The following is a 13,832-nucleotide window of genomic DNA, read 5'->3' as shown; positions in this document are numbered from 1 at the left end:
GTGTGATACTTTCAGGAATGCCACCTGCTCAGAAATTGGGTAAAGTTATATTACTGGCTGCAAAACACTGACTGTATCGGAGCTTAAAAAAAATTATTGGTTTGGTTTGCATTCACTGATGGAAAGCTGGTGCCACCATTTTCACTGAGCTCACTCTGATGTTTGAAATCTGTAATATAATTATAGAATCATAGACTATCAGGGTTGGAAGGGACCTCAGGAGGTCATCTAGTCCAACCCCCTGCTCAAAGCAGGACCAATCCCCAACTAAATCATCCCAGCCAGGGCTTTGTCAAGCCTGACCTTAAAAACTTCTAAGGAAGGAGATTCCACCATCTCCCTAGGTAATGCATTCCAGTGTTTCACCGCCCTCATAGTGAAAAAGATTTTCCTAATATCCAACCTAAACCTCCCCCACTGCAACTTGAGACCATTACTCCTTGTTCTGTCATCAGCTACCACTGAGAACAGTCTAGATCCATCCTCTTTGGAACCCCCTTTCAGGTAGTTGAAAGCAGCTATCAAATCCCCCCTCATTCTTCTCTTCCGCAGACTAAACAATCCCAGTTCCCTCAGCCTCTCCTCATAAGTCATGTGTTCCAGTCTCCTAATCATTTTTGTTGCCCTCCGCTGGGCTCTTTCCAATTTTTCCACATCCTTCTTGTAGTGTGGGGCCCAAAACTGGACACAGTACTCCAGATGAGGCCTCACCAATGTCGAATAGAGGGGAACGATCGCGTCCCTCGATCTGCTGGCAATGCCCCTACGTATACATCCCAAAATGCCATTGGCCTTCTTGGCAACAAGGGCACACTGTTGTCTCAAATCCAGCTTCTCATCCACTGTCACCCCTAGGTCCTTTTCTGCAGAACTGCTGCCGAGCCATTCGGTCCCTAGTCTGTGGCGGTGCATAGGATTCTTCTGTCCTAAGTGCAGGACTCTGCACTTGTCCTTGTTGAACCTCATCAGATTTCTTTTGGCCCAATCCTCTAATTTGTCTAGGTCCCTCTGTATCCTATACCTACCCTCCAGCGTATCTACCTCTCCTCCCAGTTTAGTGTCATCTGCAAACTTGCTGAGGATGCAATCCACACCATCCTCCAGATCATTTATGAAGATATTGAACAAAACCGGCCCGAGGACCGACCCTTGGGGGACTCCACTTGATACCGGCTGCCAGGTAGACATGGAGCCATTGATCACTACCCGTTGAGCCCGACAATCTAGCCAACTTTCTGTCCACCTTATAGTCCATTCATGCAGCCCATACTTCTTTAACTTGCTGGCAAGAATACTGTGGGAGACCGTGTCAAAAGCTTTGCTAAAGTCAAGGACCAATATGTTCACCGCTTTCCCCTCATCCACAGAGCCAGTTATCTCGTCATAGAAGGCAATTAGATTAGTCAGGCATGATTTGCCCTTGACGAATCCATGCTGACTGTTCCTGATCACTTTCCTCTCCTCTAAGTGCTTCAGAATTGATTCCTTGAGGACCTGCTCCACGATTTTTCCAGGGACTGAGGTGAGGCTGACTGGCCTGTAGTTCCCAGGATCCTCCTTCTTCCCTTTTTTAAAGATGGGCACTACATTAGCCTTTTTCCAGTCGTCCGGGACTTCCCCGGATCGCCATGAGTTTTCAAAGATAATGGCCAATGGCTCTGCAATCACATCCGCCAACTCCTTTAGCACTCTCAAATGCAGCGCATCCGGCCCCATGGACTTGTGCACGTCCAGCTTTTCTAAATAGTCCCGAACCACTTCTTTCTCCATAGAGGGCTGGTCACCTCCTCCCCATGCTGTGCTGCCCAGTGCAGCAGTCTGGGAGCTGACCTTGTTTGTGAAGACAGAGGCAAAAAAAGCATTGAGTACATTAGCTTTTTCCACATCCTCTGTCACTAGGTTGCCTCCCTCATTCAGTAAGGGGCCCACACTTTCCATGGCTTTCTTCTTGTTGCTAACATACCTGAAGAAACCCTTCTTGTTACTCTTAACATCTCTTGCTACCTGCAACTCCAAGTGTGATTTGGCCTTCCTGATTTCACTCCTGTATCCCCGAGCAATATTTTTATACTCTTCCCTGGTCATTTGTCCAATCTTCCACTTCTTGTAAGCTTCTTTTTTGTGTTCAAGATCAGCAAGGGTTTCACTCTTAAGCCAAGCTGGTCACCTGCCATATTTACTATTCTTTCTACACATCGGGATGGTTTGTCCCTGTAACCTCAATAAGGATTCTTTTAAAATACAGCCAGCTCTCCTGGACTCCTTTCCCCCTCATGTTATTCTCCCAAGGGATCCTGCCCATCAGTTCCCTGAGGTTGTCAAAGTCTGCTTTTCTGAAGTCCAGGGTCCGTATTCTGCTGCTCTCCTTTCTTCCCTGTGTCAGGATCCTGAACTCAACCATCTCATGGTCACTGCCTCCCAGGTTCCCATCCACTTCAGCTTCCCCTACTAATTCTTCCCAGTTTGTGAGCAGCAGGTCAAGAAGAGCTCTGCCCCTACTTGGTTCCTCCAGCACTTGCACCAGGAAATTGTCCCCTACAGTTTCCAAAAACTTCCTGGATTGTCTGTGCACCGCTGTATTGCTCTCCCAGCAGATATCAGGGTGATTGAAGTCTCCCATGAGAACCAGGGCCTGCAATCTAGTAACTTCCGTGAGTTGCCAGAAGAAAGCCTCATCCACCTCATCCCCCTTGTCCGGTGGTCTATAGCAGACTCCCACCACGACATCACCCTTGTTGCTCACACTTCTAAACTTAATCCAGAGACACTCAGGTTTTTCTGCAGTTTCATACTTGAGCTCTGAGCAGTCAGACTGCTCCCTTACATACAGTGCAACTCCCCCACCTTTTCTGCCCTGCCTGTCCTTCCTGAATAGTTTATATCCATCCATGACAGTACTCCAGTCATGTGAGTTATCCCACCAAGTCTCTGTTATTCCAGTCACATCATAATTCCTTGACTGTGCCAGGACTTCCAATTCTTCCTTCTTGTTTCCCAGGCTTCTTGCATTTGTGTATAGGCACTTGAGATAACTCGCTGATCATCCCTCTTTCTCAGTATGAGGCAGGAGCCCTGCCCTCTCGCGCGCTCCTGCTCGTGCTTCCTCCCGGTATCCCACTTCCCCACTTACCTCAGGGCTTTGGTCTCCTTCCCCCTGTGAACCTAGTTTAAAGCCTATACATCAAATTTTAGAACTTCCATCACAACCAGAATAAATATATAAAGACGCCAGGAAGTTCCCTCTCAGATCTAGAAATAAGTCAACACGCTATCACTTACTCCCACACAAGACCAGATTCTTCTTCGAGTGATTGCTCATGTGTATTCCACAGTAGGTGTGCGTGCTCGCCACGTGCACCGGTGCCGGAAGTTTTCCCCTTAGCAGTACCCGTACGGGGGGAAGCACCGCTGTGACCCCTGGAGTGGGGCCTGTATATCGCGCTATAAGGGGAGCTGCACACTCCCCCCACCCTCAGTTCCTTCTTGCCGCCAGCCTTTTCCAGTGATCTTAGTAGTACCTTTCGTTAGTGTTAGCAGTTGTTAGTTTTAGTTGTTAGAGTAGGCCCTGTGCCCCTGGCTTCAAGTCGTGCGACTCCTGTTGCCGTTCCATGCCAAGGAGTAAGCCGCATGCTGCGTGTCTTCGCTGCTTGGGCGAAACTCACGTGAATGAACGCTGCAAGATCTGCAGGTCATTCAAGCCGTGGACTAAGAAGGAGAGGGACATCAGGCTTCGCACTCTCCTTATGGAATCGGCGCTGGCCCCAACTCCGGGACACCAAGCAGACTCAGTGCCCGGCACCGTGACTTCGGTGCACAGGGAAGTCCCCTCCTCCAGCCGGCACCGCTCCCCCTCCAAGAAGCAGGGGAAGAGCTCCACCTCACAGTGGTGCTGAGGGAAGGAAAGGGGAGAGGCTGGTCCCACATCGGGCAGCCCTCGATCCCCCACAGGCCCGAAGCCTCCGACTCATGATGAGCGGAGCAGCCCGGCACCATCCACATGTGCGTCTCCGGCAGTCAGGAAGCCATCGATGCCAGAGGCTCTTCAGGCTGTGCAAGACATTGAGTTTGCCGGTACCCGGGGCGCCACCGATGACGGCCCCTCAGTCCTGCGGCAAGCTGCCCCTGGGGGCTCACCAGACCTCCCCAGCATGGCGCAGCTCCCATTCCGAGGACCACTCCTTGCCTCATTTGACGTGCAGTGGCCAGTCATCTCACAGCCCGCCCACCGCCCTTGTCGCAAGTCAGGCTAACCGGTTCGCCGCCTGGACAGGAGTCTCAAGGTCCCTCCACGCCACGCAGTAGCGGACGCAGGCACCGTGGCAGGCACCAGAGAAGCTCCTCCTTGCGTCGCAGCTACTGCAGCCAGTCCAGACACCATTGACACTGACGCTCCCGTTCGAGTTCCCGCTCTGCCAGACGTCACACACAGGACTCACCTCGCGATTCATTGGCACTGGAGCATCGTAGCCTCAGGCGCCAGAGCGAGTACCGGAGCAGCACTTCCGACGGGTACTCGTCCTTGACGTTGAGGTCCCGGTCCCGCAGAAGACTGCATCACAGGCACCTTCACTCCCGCCGCTCCTATGGGACCGTGCATTCGATGGTGACCTCAGCCTCAGCACCCAGCCACCCATCACTGGGTCGCACGGCTCAGCTGGACCAGCAAGCACTGCCAGGGCCCCAACTTGGACAGTGGCAAGGGGCCCCGTGGCAGGGGCAGCGGTGTCAGTGGGCACCGTGGCCACAGATGCTTGCCCAGACGGGAACCCGTTCGGTGGCTCGGGCAACCCAGCCTCCATCGGCCTCTCCATCTTGGCCGAGGGACAAGTCAACAGGTCACAAGTCGGCGGCCCCTTGCCTGGACTCTGAACCTGGGGATCAATTCCTCGGTACCACCAGAGGCCCACGGCTCCAAGCCAGCCCTCTCTCTGGCACCGGATGACACCATAACGGCACCGCTGCCCGTTATCCCACAGGAGGATTTCAAGGCACATCAAGACCTGTTAAAGCGGGTGGCGTCCAACCTCCAGCTGCAGGCTGAAGAGATGGAGGGCCCGTCTGACACGCTCTTTAATGTGCTGTCGTCCTCGGCACCAGGCCGTGTGGCCCTACCCCTCCACCAGGGAGTACCCAACATTTCCAACACCTTGTGGCAAACTCCGTCTTCCTTACCCCCTATTTCCAAGAAGGCTGAGAGGAAGTACTTTGTGCTGGCTAAGGACCATGAGTACCTCTATTCCCACCCGGCACCTAAGTCTCTGGTCGTGGAATTGGTAAACCACCGGGAACAACAGGGCCGGGCCAGCCCGCGCCCACCCCCAAAAACAAAGACTCCAGGAGACTGGACTCCTTTGATAGAAAAGTTTATTCCTTGGCAAGTTTCCAGCTCAGGGTGGTCAATCATCAGGCCCTGCTGAGCCGATATGACTTTAACTTACGGGAATCTCTGCCAAAGTTTGAACCACTCCTCCTAGAGCAGGAGAGGAAGGACTTCAAGGCTCTGGTGGAGGAAGGGGCGGCGGCGACCAAAGCAACCCTCCAAGCCGCGTCCAACGAACCTGATACGGCCGCCTGTTCGATGGCTTCTGTCATATCCATGTGCAGGGCATTGTGGCTCCTCCTGTCCAAGCTGTCGGTGGAGGCTCAGTCCCTCATGCAGGACCTGCCATTTGACGGAAAAGCACTGTTTGCAGATCAGATGGATGTCCGCCTGCACGGGATGGAGGATTCCTGTACCACCCTGCAAACCTTGGGACTCTACGTTCCTCTGGCTAAGGACAAGGCCAAGCCACAAACGTCAGCTCAACCTGTGTGGAGCAGATACAAGCTGCCGTATAAGAGGCTGAGAGATCAGAAGCTTCGGTCTCAGTGTCAGTCCCGCCCTGCCCCGCAGCCCGGGCCCTTCAAGGAAAAGAAGCAGGGAAAGAGGCAGTTTTGACTATCTGCAGGGGGATGCCAGGGCAGTTGCCAGGGAGACCCTCCTATTAATAAAGTTGGTGTTCTGCAACCGTTTGTCTGCTTTCCACATGGCGTGGTCCCATATAACATCGGACCAATGGGTCCTCAACACCATCTCCAGGGGCTACACGTTGCAGTTCATCTTACCCCCCGCCCAACCACTCCCCCTTCCCAATGGCCTCAGGGGACCCAGAACATGCCCACCTTCTAGGCGGGGCAGTGGAAAGAGTACCGGTAGAATTCCAGGGAAAGGGTTTTTACTCCCGGTATTTCCTGATCCCCAAGGCAAAAGGGGGTCTCAGGCTCATCCTGGACCTGCGGGATCTCAACCGCTTCCTGGTCCATTCCAAGTTCTATTATCCCCTCCCTGGACCCGGGGGACTGGTACGCAGCCTGGACCTTCAGGATGCGTATTTTCACATTCACGTTTTCGAGGGGCACAGGCACTTCCTCCGCTTCCTAGTGGGGTTAGACCACTACCGGTTTACGGTCCTTCCGTTTGGCCTATCCACAGCGCCCAGTGTTTTCACAAAGTGCATGTCCATGGTGGCGGCCTACCTCAGATGGGAAGGAATACAGATCTTCCCATACCTGGACGATTGGCTTCTCAAGGGCAACTCTCGGGCCCAGGTAAGGGCCCATGTGGAACTGCTCAGGTCCACATGCGCGGATCTCAGCCTAGTGGTAAATGAGACCAAATCACTGTTAGTTCTAATACAGCGCATAGAGTTAATCAGGGCGCTGCTGGACTCCTTCAGGGCCGCAGCATCTCTCCCGCTGGGCAGGTTCGCAGCCCTATGAGACCTCATCGCCTCAATCACGGGTTTCCTGGTGACAACAGCGAGAGCATGCCTTCGGATCCTGGGACACATGGCAGCATGCACATATGTGGTCCGCCATGCCAGCTACATATGAGGCCCCTCCAGCTCTGGCTAGCCTCCCAGTTCTGCCAGCCCCGGGACGGGCTAGACAAGGTTCTCACGGTACCGTCCCCGATACTTACCTCTCTGCAATGGTGGTCTTACCCGAACAATATGCTGCAAGAGGTTGCCTTTCGGGAGGTGACCCCGTCATTAGACCTGGTGTCCGATGAGTCAGACTTTGGCTGGGGAGCTCACGCAGGGAGCGTGCAAACCCACAGGAGGTGGTCGGCTTTGGAATTGTCCCTCCACATAAATGTCAAGGAACTCAGGGTGATTCGTTTGGCGTGTGTAGCTTTCAGCACGAACCTTCATGGCAAGGTGGTCAGGGTCCTTACGGACAACACCGTTGCAATGTACTACATCAACAAGCAAGGTGCGACTCGTTCCTCGGCCCTCTGTCTGGAAGCCCTGAGCTTATGGGAGTTCTGTATAGCCCACGATATCTCCCTGCGAGCTTTTCACCTGCCGGGCATCCGCAATGCGCGAGCCAATCGCCTCAGCAGGATTTTCTCCCCCCAGTACGAGTGGTCGCTCACCTGCTCTTCCGAGAGTGGGGAGTTCCCCAGGTCGACCTCTTTGCAACCTGCCAGAACCGGCATTGCCCCAAGTTCTGCTCCAGGGGAGGAGTTGGGAGGGGAGCAATATCGGAAGCCTTCCTCCTACAGTGATCAGGCCAGCTTTTCTATGCCTTCCCACCATTTCTCCTCATCGGCAAAGTCCTGCAAAAAGTAAAAACAGACAGGACGCATGTCATCCTCATAGCCCCAGCATGAGCCTGCCAGCACTGGTACGGGACCCTCCTACATCTCCTAGCAGCCCCCCACGACAAAGTTGCCGCTTCGCCCGGACTTCCTCTTACAGGATGGAGGCTGCCTCCTCCATCCCAATCTAACCGTGCTCCACCTAACAGCGTGGCTGCTCACTGACTAGGCGAAGAGGAGAGGAGGTGCTCGGAGGAAGTCAGGCGGGTCCTAATAGAAAGTAGGAAGCCGTCCACATGCCGGACGTACCTGCCGAAGTGGTCCAGATTTTCCAGATAGGCAAAGGAGCGGGGAGCCTCCCCATCGTCTGCATCTCTCCAGCTTATCCTTGAGTACCTCCTGTCCCTTCGGACCCAAAGGCTGGCACCGCCTCTGTCAGGGTACACTTGGCGGCCATATCGGCCTTCCACCCGCCGGTGCAAGGCCACTCGGTCTTTTCCCACTCTATGACCTCTTGCTTTCTGAGAGGCCTAGACCATTCTTTCCCGTATGCTAGATCCCCTGTACTGCAATGAGACCTAAACCTGGTGTTGTCTCGTCTCACGGGACCCCCCTTTGAACTCCTGGCCATGTGTTCCTGGTCTTACCTCTCATGGAAAGTCGCATTCCTTGTAGCAATCACGTCGGCCTGACGTGTCTCGGAGCTCAGGGCCTTGACCTCGGAACCCCCATATATGATCTTCCACAGGGATAAAGTCCAGCTTTGCTCACCTCCCGCATTCCTCCCGAAGGTGGTCTCCGTCTTCCACATGGAGCAGGACATTTTTCTTCCAGTGCTCTGTCCTAAGCCCATTCCTCCAGCGAGGAACGTCGCCTTCACACAGTAAATATGCGTAGAGCACTGGCCTTTTATCTGGATTGGACCAAGCCCTTCCAGAAATCAGGGCCTTTGGGGTCTGTTCTCACTTCAGTGTAGTGTACATAAGTCAATATTTGTGTGACCCCCCACTAATCATTGCTGCAAGCAGAGAGGATAATTGCACAACCTCATATAGACTCCCCACAGACACCCACAAATAAATGTACCTACCCATCTGAATGTGAACAAACCAGATAAGGCACCTTGGCAAGGTGGGTGGAACTAAAAGTTGGACATTGGTTCCGTATTAAAGTTCCTGACCCTGATTCTAAACCTTAAATTATAGGAAAGAACTGAATGGTATTCATCTTTACTAGTGGCATCATCCATTGGTGATGTAGAAGCACTTCAGTGTAAGTTAAGCACATAACCACTATTTTGAGTCTCTTTATTTTCCTATGTTTCCTGCTGTACATTGGTGCTGGAACTAGGGGTGCCGGAGGTGCTGCCGCACCCCCTGGCTTGAAGTGGTTTCCATTATATACCATTTGGTTCATTGGCTCCCAGCAGCCCCACTATACAAATTGTTCCAGCACCTCTGCTGCTATATTGACAATTATTGATAATTTTGCTTAATTACAACCTAATGTTCAATTGAGGATAGTTGGTAATAACTTTTAACTATATGGAGAGGTTGAAGGATGACAAACCAGCCATTTGTTAGCAAAAGGGGTCCACAAAAAAGAAACTGATTTTTGAAATATCCAATTTTTGAATTATACTAACCAACCAATTTGATGGCAGTCCCAGAAATACTGAATTTCTACCAAGCCTCTATACTATACTTTAATATGTCTAAATTAGTGGACGTGTCAAATTCATTATTTAGGGTAAAATTTTCAGAAGTGACTTAGGCAAACAGGCACCTGTCACTCTTGAAACTGGGAGTAGGCAGTCTTGAAAATTTTACCTGGGTATCCTAGTTTTGAACACCCATTTTAATGCATCAAATAGAAGTAGGACTTTCAACTATTGGTAGTGTGATGCTGTGGCCAAAAGAGCTAATGCGATTCTGGGGTGCATAGTCAGGGGAATATCAAGTGGGAGCAGAGAGGTTATTTTACCTCTGCATTTGGCACTGGTGCAACCGTTGCTGAACTACTGTGTCCAGTTCTGGTGCCTACAATTCAAGAAGAATGTTGATAAATTGGAGAGTTCACAGAAGAGCCATGAGAATGATTAAAGGATTAGACAACAAGCCTTCTAGTGGTAGATTTAAGGAGCTCAATCTATTTAGCTTAACAAAGAGCAGGTTAAGGGCTGACTTGATTACAGTCTATAGGTATCTACGGGGGAATAAATATTTAATATTGGGCTCTTTAATCTAACAGAAGGTATAGCATGAGCCAATGGCTGAAAGTTGAAGCCAGACACATTTTGACCAGAAAGAAGACAAATTTTTAACAGTGAGGGTAATTAACTCTTGGAACAATTTCTCAAGAGTCATGCTGGGTTCTCCATCACTGGCAATTGTTAAATCAAGATTGGCTGTTTTTCTAAAAGATCTGCCCTAGGAAGTTATATGGCCTGTGAAGTTCTGGGAAGTTCTATGGCCTGTGCTATACAAAAGATCAGACTGGATGATCACAATTGTCCCTTGTGGCCTTGGAATCTATCAATACAAGTAATAGCCCAGGCTATCATTTTAGAGGATAAATACAAACATAGCACAACTGGCATCATTATTGGCAGAAAGCCTCATGGTCAAGGACTGTATAGATATAGAGCAGGTAACTTCCGACCTTTCCAGGTCATGGTCCTCCTATGGCAGTCCTGTGGCACAGTGGCTAGCTGGTGCTGGGAAATTTTATATTGTCATTACCTGCGTTACATATTTATTGGATCTATATAGAATTTTCAGTCTCCAGTGCTGCCACTCTGTCAATTTTCATCAGCACTAAATTCAGTATAGGGGAAAAAACAGTGAACAGGAAAGAAGCCCAGATGCTTAAGTTAGTGAATCAAATCCAGCTGAAGTATTATCCCAAGCCTTGTAGACTCTGCATTATATAATATAAAACAAAGGAAAATCCCAGCTTTAGAAGCGATCCAAAACCAATCATCGGGTGTACCATCCAATTTAGAAAATGGGTCAAAGAGAAACTTCGCTGTCAAATGAGGTTATTTCACAAATTAATAATTGTGGGGACTCTGGCTCAGTAAGTGAATGCACTAGCCTACTTTCAAATCCAGCCTAGGCCACAATTAAATGAGTGTAATGGATGGCCTCAAGTAGTACTTATTAAACAGTTGCCCATATCACAAAACTGTGACATGATTGGTCATATATAAATCCAGATAGGTATATAGATCATTAGATTACCAGTAATACAGCAAATAGATAAGAAATCTGTGCTCAGGAGAAACCCAGGGTGATGAGAGAAACAGAAGATATCTGTGTGTCTACATTGCATGTAAAGCCCAGGTCTTTGGGACCTGGACTTGTGGACTCTGTGTTTCCAAGCCTGTGCTTGAGCATCCACATTGCACTGTATACCTGGGCTTACAATTGTTGGCCCCAGGTCTGATTTGGGTGAGTGGCTTAAGTTGCATCCACACTGCAAAATGACAGGGCTTGGACCCAAGTCGCAGCAGGACTTGGGTTCTAACCCACCTCCCTAGCAGGGTCCAAGGGCCTGGGTCCTGAGTGCTTGCTTACCCAAGTCAGCCTGATTTGTGCATGGATGGAAGGGGGGCTGGGGCTTGGGCTTGGGCTCAGGCTCAGACCTGAGTCAGAGCCCATGCTTAGGGCATGTCTGCAATAGAAAACCCATGGCACTAAGTCTCAGAGCCTAGGTCAGTTGACTCAGGCTTGTGGGCCTTGAGCTGTGGGGCTAAAAATTGTAATGTAGATGTTTATGCTCGAGCTGGAGCCTGGGCTCTGAGACCCATTCACCTTACCAGGTTTACCCAAATGAACCCATTCCCAAATCACAGGTGGTAGGGAAAAGTTGGCCCCCTGGGAAGGTGGCTGTCCAAGGAGAACTCTTTATGCTGGGGGACAATCCCTGTTGATTTGACACAGTGTGCTCTTCTGGATAAGATATTCATTAGGAGGCCTGAGTTCTGTTCCCTGTCCGGCAGCTGATCTACTGCGTGAACTTGAACAAGTCACTTTGCCTCTCTGCGCCTCTGTTTCCCATCCTGCTGTTTGTCTGTCTTGTCTATTTTGGCTGCAAACTCTTCAAGGCAGCAACTGTCTCTTACTATGTGTATGGACAGTGCCTAGCTTACTCCAGATTGCAGCCTCTAGGTGCTACAATAATATAAATAGTAATATGGAGGCTAAGGCTACACTGGAGTTTAGGCTTTGCAAGTTCATGAGTTTGTCTGGTCCGTGTTCAAGCCTCTATTTTAAAAAAAAAAATCTTTAAAGTTGCCACTGATTGGTCTGCTGTGGGAGCTGCTTCAGCTAACAGACTGAAACGGCTATTGCAGATGTCAGCTTGCATGGTCTGGTCTGGGCCCTAGTGGTCCTCAAGTGTGCACCATATTCTTACTCAAACTTCCCAGCATCTAATCTCTTGCTCTGTTATTGATTCCCCTCAGGTACTTCCTGCAGGAAGGCAGGAGGACAGAGAGAGAGAGAGAGCACCATGTCTTCAATTGCAGCTTATTACAATGGAAAGACCGTACTCATCACAGGAGCCACAGGTTTCATGGGCAAAGTACTGATGGAAAAGCTACTGCGCGCCAGCCCTAATGTGGAAGCTGTTTATATCCTTGTGAGGCCAAAGGCAGGACAATCAATGCAGGAGAGAGTGGCAAATATGGTGAAATCCAAGGTAGGTTGCTGCATTTTACAAAGAAATCTAAACTGTAATCAACAGGGCAATCACATGTGTACAGTAGATGACAAGATGTTTTATCTCACCTGTTGAGGACAGTATCACTCTTCTGCTACAAACCTTACATAGGTTTAGTATGGAAAAAATAAGCTGCACACAGATCCCTTAAATCCTAGAATCTCAGGGTAGGAAGGGACCTCAGGAGGTTGTCTAGTCCCACCCCCTGCTCAAAGCAGGACCAATCCCCACCTCCCCAGATCCCTAAATGGCCCCCTCAAGGATTGAGCTTACAACCCTGGGTTTAGCAGGCCAATGCTCAAACCACTGAGCTATCCCATCCCCCCAATGATATACAGGATTTGAAAACTATATATTTTTATTTTTTAATTGATTTTTATATGGAAAATAATAATTCCCAATGAACATCAAAAACATGTTGACATCAGTGTGGTGAGACACTGTGAAATCGCCATAATCACAATGCAAATTTGGTGTATCCATAACAGAGTTCAGTGACATTTAACAAATGTCGTCATTGTAAATTACGTGGTGACATTTATCAGCCATTAACTAACTCCCCCCTGCCCCTGAGGAAAACTGAACACTGCTCAAACATCAATAAAATTCAAAGTAATCCCCCTGTGGGATCTCCCTGCCCTTCTCAGGGCTGTTGAACCACCACAACATCAACAGGTGCTAACAATTACGATACTTGTTTTCTCTCATAGGGCACAGCAGTAAAGCTGATAAACCAGTGGAGGGACTTTGTAGTCCATTCACATCCTGCTGTCCATCAGTGCCAGTTACAGGATCAACCTCGATTATGAAACATTAAAAATACTGGGAAACATTAGTGTACAGAGGCTGTATTGAGGCTACAAGTAGCAGCCATGGGAGAATTTAGAGTATCTAAAACTCTGTCCTGGGCAAAACTGACTCAAGCGATGTTATTTGATGTCCCACTAGTGGTCCCCAGGGAGTTAAAGACTTAACAAACAGGGCTAGGAGGAGGAAGGGATGTTGTAAAAAAAAAAAAAAAAAAATGTCTTTGCTGGCCCCTTACGGCCTGGAATTAGAATTGCATACTTACCTGCAGAGGTAACTTACATCTAGCAAATGGTTCAATGGAGAAGTGTCCTATTGTTTGCTTTTTGCAAATATGTCAAATGCACAATTTTTCTATCATTTTGCCTTCAGTGAATATTATTTTCCACATAGTTCTACGGCTTTCTTCATTGCAGCTACATTTTTCATAATAAAACAACAAAAGTCCAAATGCAGTCCTTTCCCACAAAATAAAGTGAAGGATATTATTTTTACAAAACTTCTAAAAGCTCTGTTTGCATTTCCTGTGATAAATGTTAATGACCTATTCGCTCAATAGCTCAGCACAGCATACTGTTGTTGTTAGCTCTAGGTAAGGTTCCCTAGTAGCTATTTTATTGTTGCAGCTGTCAGTTACTAGATATTACCCTCCTTTTGTAATGTGTGTCAGCAGTTTTAGACACGCCAATGGCATAGAGGGCTTGATAACCTCTCCTTG

The 13,832-nt window shown here is 49.4% G+C and overlaps 1 protein-coding gene across 4 annotated transcripts in view; it reads left to right on the top strand.

Moving 5' to 3' along the window:
* Positions 1-13,832, top strand: part of FAR2 (fatty acyl-CoA reductase 2) — a 214,413-nt gene that overhangs the window by 85,319 nt on the left and 115,262 nt on the right. For all 4 annotated transcript variants that reach the window (XM_073315155.2, XM_073315146.2, XM_073315183.2 and 1 more), the window contains one exon: positions 12,051-12,286. In XM_073315155.2, the coding sequence (XP_073171256.2) occupies positions 12,051-12,286 (236 nt within the window). The remainder of the gene's footprint in view (positions 1-12,050; positions 12,287-13,832) is intronic.

This window comes from Lepidochelys kempii, chromosome 1 (assembly GCF_965140285.1).
Source record: "Lepidochelys kempii isolate rLepKem1 chromosome 1, rLepKem1.hap1, whole genome shotgun sequence".
NCBI lineage: Eukaryota > Metazoa > Chordata > Testudines > Cheloniidae > Lepidochelys > Lepidochelys kempii.
Note: the sequence above shows the minus strand (reverse complement) of the source record. Positions and strands in the feature narration are given on the sequence as shown.